General features: G+C 42.4%; 1 protein-coding gene across 1 annotated transcript in view; it reads right to left on the bottom strand.

Moving 5' to 3' along the window:
• Positions 1 to 25279, bottom strand: part of LOC124621793 (chordin-like protein 1) — a 626534-nt gene that overhangs the window by 112324 nt on the left and 488931 nt on the right. Inside the window, exon 4 of the mRNA XM_047147229.1 lies at positions 11046 to 11130. Within this exon, the coding sequence (XP_047003185.1) occupies positions 11046 to 11130 (85 nt within the window). The remainder of the gene's footprint in view (positions 1 to 11045; positions 11131 to 25279) is intronic.

Genomic DNA, 25279 nt, shown 5'->3' with positions numbered 1-25279 from the left:
ACGGTCGCAGGTTCGAATCCTGCCTCGGGCATAGATGTGTGTGATGTCCTTAGGTTAGTTACGTTTAAGTTGTCCAAAGTTCTAGGGGGCTGATGACCTCAGATGTTGAGTCCCATAGTGCTTAGTGCCATTTTCAGACATAGACTGGCAGTCACGTTCAGACTTAAAGTTACGGGGCCCACATTTCAATCCGTGGCCTTTGCAAAAGTTGCAAATGGTTCACATGGCTCTGAGCACTATGGGACTTAACATCTGAGGTCATCAGTCCCCTAGAACTTAGAATTACTTAAACGTAACTAACCTACGGACAACACACACATCCATGTCCGGTGCAGTATTCGAACCTGCGACTGTAGCGGTCGCGCGGTTCCAGACTGAAGCGCCTCAGACCGCTCGGCCACAATGGCCGGTGCAAAAGTTGCAGCGGGTACATTATTTGTAATACGTAACATCGACCTTTAAGATAATACCTGTATTACATGAATACGAAAGACCCAGAATCTATAAAACAAAACGCGAAAAAAAATTCGAACGAGGTGAACGCAAAAGTACTACTACTGTTCTCTTCGTCGCCTCAGAACTCACAACACTATTAACTGCGCTACAGCTTTCATGTGGCGACGAAACCTCAATAAATGGCGCACACTGAGCAAAGACTGTATCTACAAACGTCACTATTTACTGTTTAATACGTTTACTGTACCAAAAAGACGCGTTTTTGATAGATCATCACTGAAACAGCACATTGTTGTAGCACTGAAGTTATAATATTCATATCATGTACTCTATGAAAAAGAAAAACCCACCCAATACTATGTTTGACGCCACGCAATATGGCGGATCTCATGTTCTGCTTGTAACGTAAAACGATGTCCCGTCTCACCGGCGACGTTCTTCTCCAAGAGCCAAAAATCTGACATGCCAAATTCTTTATTTCACGCTCCAGAGTATAGTACGTGGAATTCCACTCTGTGACGCCACCGATTCCTCGTCCACGTGCGTTTTCATGTCCCGTGCGAGGACCGCCAATCAAGGTCGCTAACGCATGCTTATCTGTGCGATGGCGCTCGAGTCACAGGCAGCAGGATCGAATCCCGATGATGCAAGAAATTTTCGTCGCTAGGACTTGACCGGCAAGACGCGGAGCGGGTACGCATGCAGTTCCTGATCAACACCATGAGCTGTACTAGTGAATCATCATCTGAAGCATGAAACACTATTGACGGTATTCCGTGTGTCCGATGGAGATTTTAAGCCTGGTGGTCCACACACACACACACACACACACACACACACACACACACACACACACACACATTATACATTTATGACACAATAATTATTTTCCGCGAAGGAAAGGTGGCGAAGCACAGAAAGACGGAGAACCTCTGCAATTAGTTTAATTTACCGCTCGGAGACTCCCAGTCCACCTGGCAATAGGATGTAACTCTACTTGCAGGTTGCGACTCAAAACGACTCTTCATGGCAGGCGTAATAATGCACCGGATAGGGAATAATTCCATCGGAAGCTGGCTAGGAGGTATCGTTTGAGTGATAACGAACGTGAAAAAATAAATTTATCAGTTGCTAAGCCGCCTCAGGTAGATAGCAGTTCAACCACATAATCCCCCCCTCTTAAGCGGGAAAGCTACATAAATGCATTGAAAACGTTTGCTGTGTGATGGAAGAGGGTTAGCAAGTGGGCAGAAATCATTTTATCAATGTTTATGAACAAACATATTTCACATCATCATCAGAGAGTGTACGACTCTCAACGCAGCATTACATACTGGGGAACGTGGTAGCCGGCTGGCCAAAGTGATGATGATGATGTTTGGTTTGTGGGGTCCGCCCCCGGTAGCTGAGTGGTCAGCGCGACAGAATTCACGGGTTCGATTCCCGGCTGGGTCGGATATTTTCTCCGCTCAGGGACTGTGTGTTGTGTTGTCATAATCATCATCATTTCATTCCCATCGACGCACAAGTCGCCGAAGTGCCGTCAAATCAGAAGACTTGCATCCGGCGAACGGTCTACCCGGCGGGAGGCCCTAGTCACACGACATTTACATTTACATTTTATTGGTTTGTGGAGCGCTCAACTGCGCGGTCATCAGCGCCAGTACAAAGTCCCAATTTTTACACAGTCCAATCTAGCCATTGTCTCGAATGATGATGATGATGATATAACGAGGACAACACAAACACCCAGTCCCCGGGTAGAGAAAATCCCCAACTCGGCCGGCAATCGATCCCGGGACCCAGTGATCCAGAGGCAGCAACGACAGCCACTAGACCACGAGCTGCGGACGGCCTACGTGGAGATAGTGCAGGCGCCAAACAGTCATCAATGAGCAAGCAGTGTGCTACACAACAGACCTACCGATGTTTTCTCCAGAACGAAGAACAATATATGAATGTATTAGAGACAGTCTTAAAATTGCGTCCCTTCCTGACTGGCATAATACTTCTAGTTGCGCAAGGCCAGAATACCTGATAGAATTTAGATCTGATTGATTCTCGTATCTCTTAACTGGCGCCATACTTTTGTGAGACAGCTACCAAACTTCTTGGCGGACGCCCACCCCCCCCCCCCCCCTCCCCCCACCCCCCCGTTTCCGGAGTCGTTTCGCCTTTTCATTCCGTCCACCTTTCAGCCGGTGTGTGATTTTCCTTCTGTAAACGTGGGGTGCCGGTGCACTGTTTCACCTTCAGTAAATCCACAGGAAAGTCGCCACAACGTCACGCAGACGTACGATGCCAGATGCGGGATTATTATTCGTCGAGATGTTTATCAACATTTCATGTTTATTGCGATTGCTCTTGTGTAATATAGTATGATTATTATTTACACTGTCTTGCCGTATTTGGAAGAAATTGGTCCAGATTACAAGACAGGAAGTGGTGGTGATATAAATTCAAAGCAGGAATTGGATATGGTGGTGATGATGGAACGGAGGACATAGAACACGTTAAGATGATCCGAGGAAAAAATAGAAATATCGCTGTGATTCCTATTTCTGGGGTAGGGGAAACTGATGAAAAGCTCAACCGCCAACTAATGTCAGAACAAGACAATATAACTTTGTGTTGCAGAGTCCTGATCTGCAACTTATGGCTAATAATTTGGGTAGGAGTTCAGATACTGAACAACTATGCTGCCTACATTTTACTCATGACATTTAGATGACATTCTACAGCGATAAAATAGAAGCACTCTCAAAATAACGTATGTTTTGTACATGATTCTGAAGTTCTGGAACTGATTTTATGGGATTACTTGTATTCATTACAAACGTGATAATGAATCCACAGATAATCTTTCCCGATGGTTGCAACAGGTGTATTACTTTTCACAGTAATATATGAATAAGATTTTGTTCATAAAGACAGTCCTTCTATTTCAAAATCCAAATTAGAAAGCAGAAAGGAAAAAGAACATGCCATTGCAGTAGTGTCAAACATACTTTACAGATTTATTGTGAAATGTCAATAGTGTTAGTCTCCAGGTTGCACTATGTGCACTGATAAATGAATGCTTGTGCCTTCCAAGGTTGATGTTGATATCCGACGTTATATGCCAAGACAATCGGCGAAATATGGGTTAAAGATTGTCTGTGTGACGGACACCAGGTCCGAGTATTTATTTATTTATTTATTTTTAATCAGTCTTCTAACTGGTTCGATGCAGCCCACTACGATTTCCTCTCCTGTGCCATTCTCTTCATTTCAGAGTAGCATTTGCAACCTTCGTCCTCAATTATTTGCTGGATGTATTCCAGTCTCTGTCTTCCTCTGCAATTTTTGCCTCCACAGATCCCTATAGTACCATGGAGGTCATTCCCTGATGTCTTGACAGAGGTCCTATCATCCTGTCTCTTCTCTTTGTTCCCACATATTCCTTTGCTCTCCGATTCTGTGCAGAAGCTCTTCATTTCTTACCTTATCAGTCCACCTGATTTTCAATATTCGTCTGTAGCACCACATCTCTGGTGCTTCGATTCTCTTCTGTTCTCGTTTTCCCACAGCCCACGTTTCACTACCAAACAATGCTGTGATCCAAACCTACATTCTCAGAAATGTCTTCCTCAAATTAAGGTCGAAGTTTGAGACTCGTAGACTTCTCTTGACCAGGAATTTCCTCTTTGCTTGTGATGTCCTCCTTGCTCCTTCCCTCATTGGTTATTTTACTGCCTAGGTCGCAGAATTCCTTAACTTCATCTCTTTTTGTGTGCGTGTGTGTGTGTGTGTGTGTGTTGTGCGTCGGCAAGGGTACTACCTCCGGAGGAGGTTGGTCCCTCAAGTGTGCGGGGTAGGTTTGCTTACTGGGGACACCATTTATTTGAGAAAATGGGACACCTTGTTTTCGTTGGAGAGCCTTTGGGCACAGTTTGTTGGTCCTTGAGGCCCACAGTCTTGGTATTTTTATATATTTTATTGAAGCTTCGTTGTTCTGATGTGGCCTTTTCTATTGATTTGCATCTCTTAGTTGTATTGTAGGATGGATAGCAGAACTCTTATTTTTTGCCAAGGGGCTGGTTCTACAGTTGCTAAATCCTGTAATTGCTGTCTGGTAGGTCTGAGCCTTTCTATTTTCTCGATGAATCTTCTTGTAGAGGTGATGATTTCGCTGTCGACTGTCGGCATGTTTAGTTCTTCATGTATGCGATTTCTACTCGTCCACCATGGTGCGTTAAGGATAAGCTTTAAACATCTGTTTTGAAGTGTTTGGAGTGGTTTCCTATTGGTTATACTGGTTATGCCCCACGACGAGCAGCCGTAGAGCATCATAGGTATAACTATTGCTTTGTATATGTTTAATTTTGTTCTTTGAAACATTTCCTTGCTGGCCAGAAGAGGGTAGATTGCGTGGATGGTTCTTGATATGCGTTGTCGTTTTTGCTCTATGTGCTGTTTGAATAGCATTTTATTGTCTATTGTTACGCCAAGGTATTTGACTGACGTTGTCCATGGTATTTGCGTTCCATTTAACTTAATGTGGTCGTGGATTTGTGGTCGACGGCGTGTAATTATTATGGCGACTGTCTTCTCCAGGTTTAATTTGATCCTGTTTAGTTCGGCCCATTTTTCTGTGTGACCCACTTGTTGTTGTAGTCTATTTATTGTTGTTGATAGTCGTCGGTGCGTTTCTAGGAGTGTCGTATCGCCTGCAAATTGCGCTGTTGTCGAAGTTTCTGTTTTCGGGATGTCATTTACAGATACGGTGAATAGGGTCGGCGAAAGCACCGAACCCTACGTTATTCCTTCCTGTAATATTTTATGGGCTGATCGTTTGTTATCAATCTGAACAAAACATCTTCGGTCGTGTAAGAAACTGTCAATCATTTTAATGTAACATTCAGGTATGTCGGTCTGGTCTTTTAATTTCGTAATTAGGTTGTCCTTCCACACTTTGTCGTATGCCTTTTCGACGTCTAGGAAAATTGCGGCTGTATATTTGGAGAGGTTCATGTTTTTGGTAATGTGTTCTGTAATACGGAGGATCTGGAGTTCTCTGACAGTTTTTCTTGGAATGCAAATTGTTCTTGTCTGATGATGTTGCCGTCCAGTAAAAGTTGTCGGATTCTTGGGAGCAGGATGCGTTCCAGGAGCTTTGACATCGTTGGGAGTAGGCTTATCGGTCTGTAATTTTGTGGTTGCTTCAGGTCTTTTCCAGGTTTGGGGATAGGTACTATTTTGGAGATCTTCCATGCTTGAGGAAAGTAGTGGTTGATTAGACAGGCGTTAATGATTCTGGTGAGAAGGACTAAAGGTTTTCTTGGCAGGTTCTGGAGATGAATGTTGGAGATGAGGTCCGGTCCAGGAGCAGAGTTTGTGCCAAGTCGGTTGATAATTGTTTTTATTTCAGCAGGAGTGGTTAATTCTGGTAGATTGCGAGGAGGTGTCTGACGTATATTCTGGGCTGTAGTTGTCACATGTTGTTGATATTGTACGAGGGCAGTTCAATAAGTAATGCAACACATTTTTTTTCTGAAACAGGGGTTGTTTTATTCAGCATTGAAATACACCAGGTTATTCCCCAATCTTTTAGCTACACAACACTATTTTTCAACGTAATCTCCATTCAATGCTACGGCCTTACGCCACCTTGAAATGAGGGCCTGTATGCCTGCACGGTACCATTCCACTGGTCGATGTCAGAGCCAACGTCGTACTGCATCAATAACTTCTTCATCATCCGCGTAGTGCCTCCCACGGATTGCGTCCTTCATTGTGCCAAACATATGGAAATCCGACGGTGCGAGATCGGGGCTGTAGAGTGCATGAGGAAGAACAGTCCACTGAAGTTTTGTGAGCTCCTCTCGGGTGTGAAGACTTGTGTGAGGTCTTGCGTTGTCATGAAGAAGGAGAAGTTCGTTCAGATTTTTGTGCCTACGAACACGCTGAAGTCGTTTCTTCAATTTCTGAAGAGTAGCACAATACACTTCAGAGTTGATTGTTTGACCATGGGGAAGGACATCGAACAGAGTAACCCCTTCAGCGTCCCAGAAGACTGTAACCATGACTTTACCGGCTGAGGGTATGGCTTTAAACTTTTTCTTGGTAGGGGAGTGGGTGTGGCGCCACTCCATTGATTGCCGTTTTGTTTCAGGTTCGAAGTGATGAGCCCATATTTCATCGCCTGTAACAATCTTTGACAAGAAATTGTCACCCTCAGCCACATGACGAGCAAGCAATTCCGCACAGATGGTTCTCCTTTGCTCTTTATGGTGTTCGGTTAGACAACGAGGGCCCAGCGGGAACAAACCTTTGAATATCCCAACTGGTGAACAATTGTGACAGCACTGCCAACAGAGATGTCAAGTTGAGCACTGAGTTGTTTGATGGTGATCCATCGATCATCTCGAACGAGTGTGTTCGCACGCTCCGCCATTGCAGGAGTCACAGCTGTGCACGGCCGGGCCGCACGCGGGAGATCAGACAGTCTTGCTTGACCTTGCGGCGATGATGACACACGCTTTGCCCAACGACTCACCGTGCTTTTGTCCACTGCCAGATCACCGTAGACATTCTGCAAGCGCCTATGAATATCTGAGATGCCCTGGTTTTCCGTCAAAAGAAACTCGATCACTGACCGTTGTTTGCAACGCACATCCGTTACAGACGCCATTTTAACAGCTCCGTACAGCGCTGCCACCTGTCGGAAGTCAATGAAACTATACGAGACGAAGCGGGAATGTTTGAAAATATTCCACAAGAAATTTCTGGTTTTTTCAACCAAAATTGGCCGAGAAAAAAAATGTGTTGCATTACTTATTGAACTGCCCTCGTAGTATGTCAGGTTGTAGGTTTCCTTGATGTTCTATTGTATTTTGTTGTTCATAGGTGGCTGCAAAAAGTTCTGCCTGGCTAAAGGCGTCGAAGATGAGATTGTTATTGTGTAGTAATGCCGGTTTGTGTGTTTTCGTGCGTCGCAGGTTTTTGATTAGTTTCCAGTCGTCTTTATTTCGGAGTTGTAGGGTGCTCATACGGTCTTCCCAGACTTCGGCTCTCCATTCCTGTACACGGTGATGGATTTGCTTTTTGAGTCTGTTTAATTGTCTTCTATCTTCCGGATTTCGTGTGTGGAGCCATCGGCGTCTAGCTGCGTTTTTAAGGTATTTGAGATCTTGTATAAGTGGTGGCAGATTGTGAACGTTTGATTCGGGAAATATTGTAGTTGTAGATGCTTTTTTATATGCTGTTTTAATTTTGTCTGTTAACGAGCCGATGGCTTCTTCTATGTTTTGTGTAGTAGTTAGGTCCAGTGTGGGACGAATGTTGTTATTTAGCCATCTGTGGAATTGGTCCAATTTATAATGGTTTTGTGTCGTGGGTGAGGCGGTTCTATTGCATTACCGATGTGGCCGATTACAGGTAGGTGGTCAGAGGTGAGATCTTGAAAGGTTCGGAGATGTAAGTCAGGATCGAGGTTCTTGGTTAGGCAGATATCCAGGACGTCGGGTTGGTGGCGGTGATTGAATGGAATGTGGGTGATATTTAACTTCATTACCATCAGTCCTGATGCTAAGTTTCTCGCTGTTCTCACTTCTGCTACTTCTCACTACTTTCGTCTTTCTTCGATTTACTCTCAATCCGTATTCTGTACCCATTAGACTGTTCATTCCATTCAGCAGATCATGTAATTCTTCTTCACTTTCACTCAGGATAGCAATGTCATTAGTGAATCTTGTCACAATTTCACCTTGAATTTTAATTCTATTCCTGAACCATTCTTTAATTTCCGTCATTGCTTCTTAGATGTACAGATTGAATAGTAGGGGCGAAAGACTACATTCCTGTCTTACACCCTGTTTAATACGAGCACTTCGTTCTTGGTAGTCAATTCTTATTATTCCCTCTTGGCACTTGTACATATTGTATATTACCAGTCTCTCCCTATAGCTTACCACTATTTTTCTCTGAATTTCGAACATCTTGCACCATTTTACACTGTCGAACGCTTTTTCCAGGTCGACAAATCCTATCAATCTGTCTTCATTTTTCTTTAGTCTTGCTTTCATTATCAACCGCAACGTCAGAATTGTCTCTCTGGTGCCTTTACCTTCCCTAAAGCCAAACTGATCGTCATCTAATACATCCTCAATTTTCTTTCCCATTCTTCTGTATATTATTCTTGTCAGCAACTTGGATGCATGAGCTGTTAAGCTGATTATGCGATAATTCTCGCACTTGTCAGCTCTTTTAGTCTTCGGAATTGTGTGGATTATATTTTTTCGAAAGTCAGATAGTATGTCGCCAGGCTCATACATTCTACACACCAACGGGAATAGTCGTTTTGTTGCAATTTCCCCTAATGATTTTAGAAATTTTGATGGAATGTTATCTATTCCTTCTGCCTTATTTCATCTTAAGTGTTCCAAAGCATTCTTAAAGCCTAATTCTAATACTGGATCTCCTATCTCTTCTAAATCGACTCCTATTTCTTCTCCTGTCACATCAGACAAATCTTCCCCATCATAGAGGCCTTCAGTGTACTCTCTCCGCCTATCCGCTCTCTCCTCTATATTTAACAGTACTTACACAGAGCTTGCAGTGTGGCATATAAAAAATTCGGAAGTTAACATTAAAATGGGAATTCATCCTTGAAATTTTCGACCAATTTTATTTCTGTTTCTGATGGTTGGTCGTTTAAGAAAAACGGGCATGGAAGAGGATAAATGACTAAAAGTTTTATGTCTAGATTTTTGAGAAAAGTAGGAGAGTCCTCTTTTTCAGGTCATCAATTACGTTTTTTCCTGTATTTTCTCCTTGATTATTAATATATTTCGTGTTATTTCACTTTCATATGTTGGAAAACACATGTCACTAGTCGAGGTCAATAAAAAATTCATAAATTTTGACAACATTGTATAAATCAATAGCAAACTTCTGGAGTATGACCAGTTACATTACAAAATCTTATGATACCTGTTAAGGGTTCAAGAATTAAGGTCGCCTTCATACGCTCAATATTTATTGCGCAATAATACTGTGGCAATTTATTGTGCGAAAGTGGGAGGCCAGGAATATTTATGACCGGGATGAGTCAGTTAGAACTCAGCGTTCGTAGCGAACATGCTGGCGCTCGATAATACAGAACTCTCGTACATTGCAACTGTAATCGCTATGTGCTACAAAAAGAAAAAGTAAGAGGAAGCCGACATAGCCGATAAAGTGGCTTAGAAGGCATCTACACACGGCCATACTAATGTGATAGCAAATCTTGCAGCACAGCCAAATGACCATAGGATTTTTTAAGGATGAACGAGGAATCTTTCAACGAGACGATGAACTTCGTTCCTCTTATGTGCATAGGAATAGTATATCATATACTCGCCCGATTTCACTTCCTACAGCGCTTGACGCGATCTATAAACCTGAAAAGAGGATTGGTTAAGCAGTGTTGTTATATATTTCTGCAGTTCATAACTCAAGCTTCTAAAACGAACAAATAAGCAACTGCAGTGTTATTTCCCTGGACTTAAATATTTTTGTCCAATGTTTCTATAGCTAATACTGAATAAGTATTAAATATGCAATAGAATTACTCCCCTGAATGCATTTCAACAGAAGTTCCCTTTCATCTGTCTTTCCTAGTGTACTCATATTAATATGACGCCACCATATCAGTTGTTTGCTTGTCCGCAAACCACGAAATATTGACAGCAATTGCCGTGTGTTGGACATTATATTGTGCAATATATTGAACAAACGTCAATACTTTTTAAGTTCTACTGTCTCCTTCAATAGATTGTGCAAACCGTCAATGCAGCTCTCTGAATGTCAATATTATTGTGCACAGTATTGCGAAATAAATACTGAGCGTGTGAGGGCCACTGTAGTCTGATATTACGAGACTCAGTTATTCCAACTGTATATTCATAGGCAAGATTTGTCTGTTCAGCAATTCGCGATTTTCTTTTACATGATGTGAGTATTTGAGTGACTATGTGTTGACTTATTTTTCCATTTATCACAATACATTGCAGTTTACTATTCATTTAAAGCTTGATACTGTATGCATACCTGGGAGAACTGTTTATTCCTTACAACTGTTCTTCTCTCGGTGCGCCTGAAGTTTAATTATTGTAGGAATTACTTGAGAAAAGGAGGTCACATGCAGATTTGGGACCACCAGTAAGACTTTATCTGCTGTATCCGTTGCTATAATCGGGGATTTTTACGTTAAGCCCCTATCTATGGACAGTTCACCCAAGTTAGAATAGCAGAACTGTTATCATACAGGGTGTGAGCGCTCGTCAATGCAACGTCGGACGTTTATAAGTCAAACTCAATCTTCTGGGACATTAAATTCAAGAACCACCACACGATCTATACCGTAGATGAATTTCAGTTGTTATTTAACGCGATTTCTGTTGAATACATAGACAATACAGCGATCTTCTATCGCCGCGGAGAGCGGGGCACGGCAGACAGTACAGTGCGTGACGCTGCTTCGGACTTTAAACGCCAGAATCCAACAAATTTTAATTAGACTTGAAAGAATATATCAGAAATAGCGAGTAAGCTGTTAGAGAACGTACCTGAACAGATGCGGCAGCAGTCAGCATTCTCTTCCTTAGAACAGTTTACGGGGCACGCTCGGCTTGAACAGTTCATACGTCCGCCCTGTGAACAGAATAAACCTCCATTACAAAGAGGGACAGGTGGCAGATCAAACTAAACACTGTCTAATCGTGTTAGAAGTGCTTTGGAATCTGTATGTAAGGCAAGGCCCACTCTCCTATAAGGACTGAAAGACACACTTTACAAAATTTGTACAATTTACTATGAATGTGTTTAGTGAGGCTAAACCATCACCTTCATTTGGGTAAAATCACACAATTTGGGTAAAAGCACACTCTCTTATATAAGGTAATGAACGAGCTGATGAAGTCGTTAAGGACGTTACTTGCAAGGCAGTATCATAGAGTACTGAACTCCCGTTTACTGAATTTAATTGTTTAAGGGGAGAAAGCGGTTTTCGAGTGGCAAGAAGTATGGAACTTCACATCTTGTTTCGAGGGAATCTATTACACAGAATCCCATCATAGTTATGGGACGCTTCCTCTAACTTCCATAGAAAGGCAATATCTGCTGTTATTAGGATAAGATCTGACCATAGTAGTTTTCCAACTCAGAATTTATTAATTAAATTGTGCCAACTGTGACTGTGACAGTAATTCGCCGGGAGATACTGACCATATTATTTTCGCTTGCAAGAAGTACAACCTACTAAACGAATTGTTTCTATGTAAACTGAAGAAGACTGACGGCCCTCAACCAGCTTCTATTAAGTATCTCTTATTTACCAACAATCTAAAATTACGCCGTGTCCTATTGTATATATTTTGATAATGATAATTCAATTGTGACTGATACTATTAATGTGTATTGTTTTCATTTATCTGTGATGAGCTGCAAACTTTAAATTGTAACAATAGCATGTTAATGTGTAATTGCATGTATTTTATGTTTTAGGTGGAATTTTAGCTGAAATTTACGGTACACTATATGTACATCGTTTGTGGTTTAGTTGGTTTGTCGCTAAAGACCACCAGTAGTTTTAAAACGATGTTGGCTCACTTCAGTGATGTCAGTTATACTAAAAGCGAAAAAGCAAAATTTCATTGACAGTTACCGGCATGACTTCCGCATAGATATAACAAGAAACTTAGCTCTCTCGGTTTGTCCATGGGATCCACAACGACAAAGACAACGGCGGCCAGGTACGAACTGGGTACATGAAAAAGTAGCTTCTACACCAATGACAAGTGTAACGCATGGTGAGGAAATAAAAATTAGGATGAAAACTTCATAAAGTAATTTAAACTGTAAACAGCAGATTTCTGAGCCACATTTGTACTTAGAATCACTGGAAATCTTGGGGAGAGGCAAATCACTAAGTTGACATATTTTGCATATTTTCATTCGATAATGTCACGTGGAATAAAAAAAAACCGCCAGGGTAGCCGAGAGCGCTAATGCGCTGCTTCCTGGACTCCGGTAGGCGCGCCGGCACCGGATCGAATCCGCCCGGCGGATTAACGACGAGGGCCGGTGTGCTGGCCAGCCTGGATGTGGTTTTTAGGCGGTTTTCCACATCCCACTAGGTGAATACCGTGCTGGTCCCTGCGTTCCGCCTCAGTTAGACGCGTCACAGACTTTTGAAAGACGTTCGCACTATTTCACGATTTACATTAGACACAGACAGCTGGGGTACACTGATTCCACCCCGGGGGGGTACGGGGTGGTGGCAGGAAGGGCATCCGGTCACCCCTAAAACTAAACTTGCCAAATCCGTTGTAACCACACCAACCCTGCGATAGCTGCAGGACTATGGCGTAAGCGAAAGAAAGAATGTCACTTGGAATAATGTTCTGGGATAACTCATCTTTAAGAAACGAAGTTATCATTGCTAAAAAACGTACTGTAAGAGTACCATGTGGTGATCACGCACCATCATCTTGTAGAAGTCTGTTAACCCTTTCAGCCATACCAACCCTGCGATAGCTGCAGGACTATGGCGTAAGCGAAAGAAAAAATGTCACTTGGAATAATGTTCTGGGATAACTCATCTTTAAGAAACGAAGTTATCATTGCTAAAAAACGTACTGTAAGAGTACCATGTGGTGCTCACGCACCATCATCTTGTAGAAGTCGTTTAACCCTTTCAGCCCCTGTGGTTTCTGCCATAGTTCTATTCAGTTTTTAAAACAACTGAGAGTGTAGTTATTGCAGATTTCCTCTTGTATTCCAAAGCAAAACAGTGTTGATAAAATAACTGACTATTTATTTTTTGCCAATTTCTTCTTGTGATCATTGCTTACTATGGTAACAAAGATTAATTTTGTCAAAAATTTTAAAATTATATTTTTTCATATTGTTAGGACTCAAAGGATTATGGAGTTGGGAACTTTCGCTACTGCTTACACAGTATATTTATTCCCTCATGATGTTTGTCGTAAATAATCCACTGCAGCTGAAGGGAAACAATGATGTACGTAATTACAATATCAGAAGTAAAAAAATTACACTCACTATTCCACATTAAGGCTGTCTTTAGCACGGTAAGGGTTGCACAATGCTGCAACCAAACTTTTTAATATTTACGCAATGATACACAGTCTAGTGATCACCTGTCGAAAGCCCGAAGAACCAATTTTTGCAGCGCAAGGCGTGCAGGAAGAGGGTCAATGAGATTAGTGGAAGGTACCGAAGGGGATGTGGGGCCATGCTGACTCCAGTGCGTGTCCAGCTGTGCTAGGTTTCTCGTTTGAAGATACATGGCGCAAACTACCCGATCGATGTAGTCCCACAGTTTCCCGATTGGGGATTTAAATACGTGGAGTTTAGCGGCCAGGGGAGTGCAGTAAACTAATCCTGGTGCTCTTCGAACCATGCACATAAACTGCGAGCTGTGTGACACGTTGCACGTAGGGCTGGACATGGACCGCAACGATAGATACATACTTGTCTTGGTCCATTGTGCCTTCCAGAATGAGGAGATCACACAGGGAATGCCACGGAAACATTGCCCAGACCTCACGTCCCCTCCTCCGACCTGGACATTTCTAACGATTGATGCAGGGCCGTACAAGCCAACGGCCATGTGTCCGATGCAACATGAAACATGGTTCATCTGAAAAGGACACCTGTCGCTACTCAGTGCACGCCCAAATGCGAAACTGCTGTGCAAATTCCAGATTTCATCGCAGCAATCCGCACACATGCCTACTGCGGAGGTCCGTACGCAGCACCGTTCGCTGAACGAGCATTGAGGAGACACTGTTGGTAGCTCCCTGGTGAGTCCGGGCGGTCAGTTACTCAACAGTTGCACGTCCATTCGTCCGTACACATCTCTGCTACCTTCGTTTACCCGTGAGATCTATGACCCGTGGAATGCCTCGGCGCCGGTTTTGGATAATAGTATTTTGCCCCTCACGGTATACTTTAACCACGGCGGTCCGCGGACGGTTTACAAAGTTAGTCGTTTCGCAAATACTTCCACCCTTGGCCCGGAAGTCAATGGTCGTGCTCTTTTGGACGTCAGATATATCGCTCCGTTTTCGTATTTGGACTACAACTGTACTGTTTTCTGTGTCCTCCCTACATACTCTATATATCCTTCACGGTTAGTACTGCCACCTGTGAGTAGTTATTGGACATTAAGGTCGAAGGTAAGTCACATTAATGTGACTGGACTGCGCATAAAGTATGTGAAGGGCAGTAAAGTACAATCTGAAAACGATCTAAAAAAAGTTTCTTCTCCTTGGATTTCTAGTACTGTAATGTTGAAAAAGGTGGCGGGTAGAAATTACGAACACACGTATGTTTACTTACTTAAAAAAAATCACTTGTACTGGTCAATTTTTTTTTCCTTATTGAGTTTCGATTCCCCCCGAAGGAGGCGGACTGGTAGCAGCTTGGTACGCCGCTCTTCAGTCGCAGAATTTGTTTCAAAAAGATGAAGATAATAAATAATAAAAGCAGGCGATACAATCGGTGCCTTAAATGGTAAAATGGCGGAGACTGGTCAACATGTAGTCAAATTTAGAAAAAAAAATTGTGATGTCAACATGCAAGAGCGTGTTGAAAAGTAATTCCTCCGAATTTACATCTTTATTCTTCGTGCGTACATCTTTGCAGCCCTCCAGCGGATAATATTATACGAAAAAGTATTTTTACGAAAAATATATAAGCTAGTTGTCTTGTCAAATAACTTAAACTTCAAATCAAGAAAATTGAGTTCTCTCTCCTCGTTTTGCGTCTCTTTTGTGAAATTCATTTTCTCGTGAAAAAACCCTAGCTCTCGTTAAATGTGTTCCTTAGCGCAAGCTTCATTGCTTGACTCTAGGACATAGACAAATTGGTGTTCATATTTTCTATTGTATGTGGGTGTTTGAAATGGTTCTGATATGATTTATTTATTAAGACAGAGGGTTTGAATTAGCACAACCCTTAAAATTTTGCCGCGCATGAGTATGTATCCCTGGGTTTGAATGTGCGCGAGTGTCTCGCGCATACCGCAAGTGCCCTCTCTCGGTGAAACTGTCTGCCCTAGTGCTTCCACACCCTCTTCACGCTAGTTCACAGGCTAAGTACTTTTAATATGGCGTGTTCGTATCGACTAACTCTTCATAATTATGCTGTACAGATGGAGGTGATATTTTAATTTTAACTACTGACGACGCCTTTGGCACGATTGTTTTATATCTGCACTGCAGGGTGTGATTTTAGTGACTTAAAGTTTTCGTGCTTGTAATACTTTGGTAATTTTCATGGTTATTTAAAGCTATAAGTGTTTTTTTTTCCCACTGATCTCCGCCCCCACCTGCTTTTACAAGGCCCTCCAAATCCTTGAACGCCATGCGCTCCGCCTTGCCTTCCGTATCCGCCTTCCTTCCCCCACACGGCTCCTGTATGAACTGATCCCCTTCCCCCACCTCCTCCTGTTCCTCCAACATCTCCGCATCCTTTACATTGTTCGCAGGCTTGTTCCCCCCCACCCTCTGGTTTCCTCCTTCCTCTCCACCCCCCGCCCGTTGCCACGCCTCTATCGCTGTATCCCTCCCTCTCTCCACCTCCACACCCTCCATCTCCTTCATCAAGGCAATTTCCAACGCCTCCCCCTCCCAGATGACGAACTTCGCCGTGACATCTACCCTTCCTTCCAACTATAACCTGGCCTTGTTCACCCCCCCCCTCCACAGGGCCCCCTTTTCCTCTTTCCTCCTTCCCCCAGATCGGATTTTCCTCCGTCCCCCCTTCCCCTGAGACCCTGCACCCCATACTTGCCTCTCTCCTTCCCACATCCCTCCCTACCTGGCCCTCTTCCGCGCGCCCCCCACTCATCTCCCCCATCTCTTCCCCTCCCTCCCTTCTTCAGGTCTCCCTCATCTCCTAGCGCCTGGCAGATCCTCTGTATTGATCATCATCAGTATGCCACATCAGTGTTGTTTCTCGTGTGGGTCTAGAGGTGTGATTTTAATTGTGAACTGCCTTGAGGTTCGCCGTCAGTGTTACGTTATGTGCTAGGCCATCCGTCGCTACCTTTATGCTCCTGTCGTACTGTGCCTTGTGTTCTTTTAACCATCACAGTGTGTGGCTTTTTGTGTGTGCTACTTTTAAACAGTTTTTTATCTCCATTGTACAGTCACCCCGTTTTTTGTCTATTGCCTTCCATGATGTTCCCCCTTTTATATATCTATGTTCACCTTATTCTCTCCTTTGCTGTTTTTAAATGTCTTCTATTGTTTTGTTCTATGTCTTTCGGCTCAAGAGCAGCGCCTATGCTGCAGCCAGCCCGCCCCGATGGGGAATTGAAATACAATAAAGAAAAAAAAAATTCCCACTCCCATGCTGCCCCATGCTCTCCCCTCCTTTTCCATCCTCTCTGCCCTTTCCCTCGGCAGGTCCCGCCTGGCAATTTTATTCTTCGTCGTGTGTGCTCCAAGTGGGTTTTAAGTGTGTTGTTCTGGAGTGTTTTTACTACTGTGGCCGACTTTTAACGTGTGCATGTCCATTCAGTGTCTTCTGAGTTTTGAAGACTCGCCAACTGTGTTTTTTAACTTTCTGGTGGCTTTTAACTGTCCTCCATGAACGTCTCCGTGTTAGTCTATTTTTTACCTTCATTTTCTCCCATTATTCTGTTTTAAGTTCCCCTTTCTCGCCTTATGTATGTAACATTTTATTCTTATTTTAAGTTGTTATGTCACTCGGCTGAAGAGCGGTGGATTGTGCCGCTGACAGCCCTCCCCTGCCCATATGGGGCAGGGTAATGAAATCACAATAATGAAAAAAAAATTTTCCTACTATATCAGTTATGGTGCTAAGTTTTTTGCTAGTGAAGGTGTCTTCCTGTTCAGATGTATTTTTCGTCTGATGAAGGGATATTTAGAGATACCAAAACCATGGTCAAGGATTTCAATAAATCTTTATCCTGTGCAACTGTTTGGCTGTTATTATTTGCCATAATTGCTGTATTACTCCCCCATCTCTAACCATTACTACTGGAACACCATTTGTTGGCGCCTTCCCTTCGTATATCATGTAGAGTCTAATATAAGGAAAAATCAGATGCCACTGTGAGACAAGACAACAACGCCTTCATGAAAAAATGTTTGCTGTCGCCTACGAAACCAAGATTGTATCCATGTAAACTGCATGGGGAGAGACTGGGACTGTATGGAAGATGTGTGAGGACTTCCCCACAAAATTTCTGTAGCGTAGTCGAAACAACCGTGATATCATGTGGCGTGCCCAGGAATATTGCCACGATTGTTTCGAATGTGCCACAGAAGTTTCGCTGGGAACCGTTACACAGCTTCCATATAGTCCCGGTCTCTCCCAATACGACTCCCATAATTTTGCTTCGGACGAAGAGATGCACACCTGGCTACAGTCATGGTTCCGTAGGTAACCGCAAACTTTTTCACGAAGGCATTTCTCGTAGTAGGATAAATTTATTTACAGCTATAGCGATTACTTTTGAAATAATAAACAGTTCACTTACTTTTTACCACCTCCTTCCTTTTCGTTTGACTGCTCCAGTTGTGATTGTTATTAGTGAGAAAGATTCATGAGCTTTCCGATAGAAATGGAACAGTATTCTAGAGGGCCGGACTTCGAATCCCCGACCAACTATCATGTTTTCCGTTGTTTCCCTAAACTGTACAGGGCCAAAGCCAAGTGACTACTTCGACAAGGCCATGGGTGAATTTCTTCCCGTTTGAATTTAGCGTCAAAGGATGCCGAAGCCTTTTTTTCTAACTTGGATGCCTAAGGGGAGGGGGGGGGGGGGTTGGCGAACCCACAGGTATTTACTGACGAAAAATTACAACTTTCAAAATGGTTTATGTATTTGAACTAAGGCATCGGTTTATGAATGTTGTTAATTATTATAAATATTGGATTGAGTGAATAAAAAATTGACATATTACAATACAAAATACAGATGTGTTCATATACAATAGACTACTCTGAGACCTCAACTGCAAGGCAAGAGACACAATTCACAATTTTTTCTGAATGTGTGTTACACACATGTTTATGACACTGTCCACAGTACTGTTTTGGTTTCCTTGGATTGTTGCACTTCTGCTTCTTTGTTTTAGCATCTCTTACACAAATATGGCACCGACCTTTCCCTACAGGAGGCTGACGTGCTTCTATTGTCACTTCTTTGATTTTCTTTTGTAGAATAGCCTCCATTGGTTGAACAATTTGGTTAGATAACCCTCTTGCATTGGCACTTCTTTCTTCTATATGCAATTTCACTAGTTCCAGCGCCCTCTAAACACGCTGAGCATCTCATCAATGGTGAGGTGGACGCCTGGTTTATACAGTAGTGGAAACCTATCATTCACTTTGTTGAAAACATCACGGATTGCTGTGAACTTGTCTGCTTCCCTTCTTAGCTGGCGGGTACTTTTGTCATCAAACCTCATGATTGCAATAAGTTCCTTGAAACGTTCTCTTGCCATAATACCCCTGTAAACTGGCCGACCCATTAGGTCTGGCAAAAGATCGTGTACACTGACAGAATTGTCCTTATTTGCCCCCATAAGTATCAGGATTCCTATACAGGTATACAATTCTTTCTCATTAGTCAAAGTAACATTTCACCTAACTGCCTCTTCATTTGAATGTTTTACTATAACATCCATTATGTCAGGCATAAGAAGTAACTTCAAGGCTTCTCTAGGTGAATGGTAAACACTAGCTGGAGTTACTCCTGCCTGCTCTCTTACTATATTAGCAACAGACCTCCAAGGAATTCTAGGCTGTGTGGTTACGTACTTTCTTCCAGACTTGGCCACAATAACATCCTGATGGTCACTGCCTGAAGCTGCGCTATCTTCATCTTCTCCAACATCCACATCACTTTCCCGATCTGAATCATACTCCATAACACCATCCTCATATTCACTTTCACGCCCCGAGTTAGAATCTTCATTTAAAATTTCATTCAGAACTCTTTCTAAAGACGAGTCACGTATTCTTTTAGTCATTTCTAAGTCTGGGTGTGAACAGTAGGGAACTGCACTAACTCACTGCAAGTTTACAAGATAAATAACAGCTGATAGACATCAACAATCACTTCCTCTGAAAGTAAACCGATTGTTGTGAATATTAAGAATACCAACCAACAAGAAACTAACTTGCATGGTTGTAGAGATGAGAAATATGACATACTACTAAGGGAAATTTTCTATATAGCACGCGGGGGGGGGGGGGGGGGGTTGTTGGACCCATAATAAGTTTATTTATTTTTTCTTTCAAAGCAGGAATTTTCTATAAAATATATTGACAATAACGTTACATAAAACAGCCAACAAGCAATAACTGAAAGGGAATATTTAGTATGAAAGTTACTTGGGCAAAAGCAGGCGACATAAAAAAATTGTGGGTTCAACGAACCGCCCCCCCCCTTTAGGCGTCCTAGGGTTAAGCTGCTTCTACTCCTGCCAACAATAAACAGCTGAGTCATTTGCTGCCCATTATTGAATATACAAATTTATTTCCGTGGAGTATAGAGTGGTTATGGTTAAACTTCGCTACTTGAGAAGTCCCTATAAAAAACGAGAGATCGTAGGTCAATCAGACATTGTGGAAACACTTATAAAGACATGCAAATGATAAATAACGAATATACCATTAAAAGCAACAGATTTTAATTTCCACATGAGAGGCTTAACATTTGTTAGTTGCGTACCATGTTTACATTCCAGGCTAGAAACGATGCTCAATGTGACGACCATCTGCATGCACAACAGCCTGCAACTCCACCACAGTTTGCTCTACAAATCTCAGGTGAGATGTTGGCTACCTCCATCACTACACTCTTCTTCAGTGTCCCGTTGATAAACTTTGTCGTTCAGGTAAGTCCACAGCCAGAAATCACACGGGTTCAAATCTGGTGATCTCGATGGCCACGCAGTTTGGAACGGTCGGCCAATGATTCTGTTTTCTCCAAATGCGTCACGGAGTAACCGAGTGATGTCACACGCAATGTAAATTTGAGATCCATGGTGCAACAAAACAGTTGAGTCCAAAACACCTCTCTCCGTATAGGAGGGATACCAAGTTCGCGAAACAGAACCCAGTTACGTGTGCCGTTCACGCTACGTGTCCTCGGCCCTTGGGATCCGTGTTCCGTACCAGTATCGGCAAGTCATGGACCGACTCTACTAACAACGCAAATCCTACAGCGCACTGTCTGAACATCGTTCTATACAGTTGGGTACGAATACAGTTAATAGTTTTCGATCTACAGTGGTTCGAGTAGCGAAAGTGTATTGGTTAAAAACAGTCTTGGTTGCAATTTTAGTTTATTTTATTTTTCCACGATGCGTTTCGCCTTATTTAGGCATCTTCAGGTTATTTTTCTAGATGGACGCGTTTCTACCTGAGCCCCCATCTTACTATGTTACTCACTCCTGTGAACGGGAACGCGTTATGCAGATCTTGGTGCCTCTCGCGTCCATCTAGAAAAATAACCTGAAGATGCCTAAATAAGGCGAAACGCGTCGTTGAAAAATAAAAAACTATAATTGCAACAAAGACTGTTTTTAACCAATACTGTTAAGCACTGGTTTGCTGTATGCCACATATGGATTCGAAGAATTTCTATAGCGAAAGTGTAATTATAACCACCTTGTACATCATTCAAACGATGAAAATGTGTCGTCCTAGAAACCTCGACATACATCTCATCCCGTTGTTGAAGGTGGCATAACATGTCGAGATGTCCATTTGTAACCGAGTGACCTAGTTGTCGAAGCAGTGTGCATAAAAATGGAATCGTCAATTCGGATGGACACCCGAAAATATACCGTCAATCTATCACGCCGGAAAAATCGTAGGGATCACAGACGGATTTACTCCTCGCCACGAAAGAAGAATGGAAATGATATGAAACCAAAGAGTTGGGAGCGTAATATAAATTATCCCCTGCGGAAGCTGTGCAGTACCCTATTAGTGTCATATTGATGCAACAAAGGTGTTTGTAAGAGGAACGTTGGTTCGTTGCATTTTCTTTACCAGCGATAAATGTTGCTTGAGAAACTATCGTGCCGCGTAAAATGCGATGAGAAACACTTCACGAAGTGTTAACAGGTATCATCTGTAACGGATGTGGTTGGCATCAGATCTGTTCGGTTACAAATAAGCGTTCAGTCGGTTGTCACTGAAGTGCTTTTAGTGACTTTCATAGCCACCGTCGCAGGGATAAAATTGTAGCACCAATTTACGGCCTCACCTACATACGAGAGCGGAAAGATTTTGAATGTTGGGGACGTGAGTTTGATAATTTGAGTAAGTGAGGAAACTAGTGTCACATCTACCATCGAACCAATCAAAGAGGGTCGACATGAGTGACTCCCTCCACCCTTCTACTGACGCTATTTGCGGCCAATAAAGTTCCACGTCGAGTGTCAGACACCATGCAGCGCCAGTAAGTGATTTCTCCCCTCCCACCCACAATTAAAGCTGTTCCCGCCAAGTTAAAAAGGACGGCAAATTAGGTTGGTTGGTTGGTTGTTTCGGGGAAGGAGACCAGACAGCGAGGTCATCGGTCTCATCGGATTAGGGAAGGACGGGGAAGGAAGTCGGCCGTGCCCTTTGAAAGGAACCATCCCGGCATTTGCCTGGAGCGATTTAGGGAAATCACGGAAAACCTAAATCAGGATGGCCGGACGCGGGAATGAACCGTCGTCCTCCCGAATCCGAGTCCAGTGTCTAACCACCGCGCCACCTCGCCCGGTGGCAAATTAGGATTTAATGTCCCGTAGACGACGTGTCATTGAAGACGGAACACAAGCTCGGATTGCGGAAGGAAACTGGACGCGCCATCTTCAAAGGAAGCCTTCCGGCATTTATCTTAAGCGATTTAGGGAGTCTTGGTTAAAGATAAGCCTGGATAGGTCTCATGGGAATTTGAACCGTCGCCTATTTGAATGCGTCGTAAGTACCGCTGTGTCACCTCGCTCTGTCATTAAGATAAAACATTTTTTACTAATTTTTCTCCTTTATCCGCCATAATACCGAAAGGTCTCTATTCCACCCACTACGCATACCGTGCGGAAATTATATCTATGAGAAGCAGCTGCTAAAATTGCATTTTCTCCTGCTTATATGTCCTAGTATTCGCCAAGAAGATTAAAACAGAATTATATACTACAATTTTATTATACGATCTTGGTTGTAAGCGGTAATGAGCATGTTTAATTAGTATAATGTGCTGCTCAAATACTTCAAGGTATTTTATATTTTCCTTTTTAACGGGAATTATATTTATGAGAAGCAGCTGCTAAAATTACTTTTTCCCCTGCCTATATGTCCTAGTAATCGCCAAGAAGATTAAAACAGCTCATGAATATCAGAGGTGCTGTCCATCGGGCATACAAACCACACCTACGCATGAAAATCACATTGCTTAGAAGTAGGAAGTGGAACAGAGGCAGTCAAACAGTGAGAAATGCCAAACTCAGGCATGCCCATACATTATCTACAACTACAAATGAGCCCCAAAAGAAGCAGAGACTCAACTGACTTCGTGAGGGTAAACAACTGCAGCCAAGAAAAATTCTGACTAAAGCATGTCTCTTGCAGTACCGTCAAAAAAGGCCATCATGCATATCAGATCAGCACGTACTGCACCACTATCCTAACGATGAAACTTACTATTGACCCACTTCTGCCACTACAAGAGATATTTTCAACCATTCTTTAACAACAAGTGTTTTGCTGAGGCTTGAAAAACAGGGACAAGTTTATCCACTACCTAAAAAGGACGTTGTCACAGCACCCTCTGACTACCGATCTATTTGCTTTCTTCCTGCACTTTCCAAGGCCTTAGAATATGTAGTCCATGACCAGCTAACACACTGCCTAACTACTAACAACCTACTAGACCATTACCAATCAGGTTTCCGCAAACATCACAGCACAACATCTGCCTTAATAAAAGTAACAGATGACCTGAAGCTTGCCATGGATACAAAGAGTCGAATATCGTGTCGTCCTCAGGTTTCACGAAAGCCTTTGACACTGTCGACTTCGACATTTTACTTGCCAAACTTAAAAGCCTAAATTTCTCGTCAAGTGTAGTGCAATGGTTTCGCCCAGACATGGCGTCTCGCCAGCAATACGTCATGCCCGGCACTATGAAGTCACAATGAAGGCAGGTAGTATCAGTCGTCCTTCAGGGATCGGCATTAGATCCTAAACTTTTATCATAGAATGTCAATAGCGTGTCATGTTTTGTCCTACTGCAAACACCACACGTAAACTGATGACCTCCAGTTGTATTCCAAGTGCAAAACCAATAAACCTGAAGACAGATGTCGAGACTATCAATATCGTCCTGCGTGCACTATCAAAATGGACGCAGAATATAGGGCTAAAGTTCAACCCGTCCAAAACCCAGGATGTACTGGTTGAACTTTCTAGACTCATTAGCCGAAAATACCGGGAATTCCTACCACCTTTAACACCAAATGAGACAAATATCAACTTCTCTCCTTCAGCAAAGGGTCTAGAAGTAGTAACAGATGAAATACTATATTGGACTGAGCACGTAACTGTAATTTGCAAGAAGGCGTGAGTTTCTCTCCATATCCTACAACAATATAAAAAGCTATTCCCTCTTGACCTGAAAAAGAAACTTGTACAAATACTTATACTTCCAATTATTGATTACAGCGATGTTATCCTGCAAGGTCTTTTCTAGGAAAGCTCATGGCGCCTGGAACTGGTTATGAGTGCCTATGTTCGTTATATCTGTGATGTTCGACTCTTCGATCACATTTCACCATCATATGAACAGCTATACTGGTTGTGTTCAGACAAGTGCACAATTTCCATACTTCCGTTATTATATTAGAGACCTGAATCATCTCCAACTTCAGAAGCCAGTTAATGATGTATCTACTAATGCAACAATCATGATTACCATTTTCCTTGTATATACACATGACCGCTGCACATCCTCCTTTGCAACCAGATCTTCCTCATTTCCCAGTCTTCTAAGGCGGTTCAATTTCCTTAAATTTTCTTTCCTTAGAACTCGCTATATCAGAAAACATCTATTTTGTACACCTACAAATTCACTATCATTATTGTTATTATTGTCATCTTATTATTATTATTATTTCTTTCTTGTCTCAGACGTTATGTCTGGTTAAAAATGGAAGGTGACGCGGACCTTGATCAAGCGTGACTTCCTTTTAACTGTACGGTATATGTTACATTGCATTTAGGAACTTTCGGGTAATTGAACAAGTGTCAATAATTACAGATTTCTGTAGTTGTATATATAAGTTTGGATGCAGCTGTATTGCATTGATGTACTGGTGGATATTGTGTGGTATGACTCCTGTAGTTGATAGTATTATTGGTATAATGTCAACTTTATCCTGATGCCACATGTCCTTGACTTCCTCAGCCAGTTGGATGTACTTTTCAATTTTTTCTCCTGTTTTCTTTTCTATATTTGTTGTATTGGGTATGGATATTTCGATTAGTTGTGTTAATTTCTTCTTTTTATTGGTGAGTATGATATCAGGTTTGTTATGCGGTGTTGTTTTATCTGTTATAATGGTTCTGTTCCAGTATAATTTGCATTCATCGTTCTCCACTACATTTTGTGGTGCATACTTGTATGTGGGAACATGTTGTTTTATAAGTTTATGTTGTAAGGCAAGCTGTTGATGTATTATTTTTGCTACATTGTCATGTCTTCTGGGGTATTCTGTGTTTGCTAGTATTGTACATC

The sequence above is a fragment of the Schistocerca americana genome, chromosome 1, assembly GCF_021461395.2.
Source record: "Schistocerca americana isolate TAMUIC-IGC-003095 chromosome 1, iqSchAmer2.1, whole genome shotgun sequence".
Classification (NCBI taxonomy): domain Eukaryota; kingdom Metazoa; phylum Arthropoda; class Insecta; order Orthoptera; family Acrididae; genus Schistocerca; species Schistocerca americana.
Note: the sequence above shows the minus strand (reverse complement) of the source record. Positions and strands in the feature narration are given on the sequence as shown.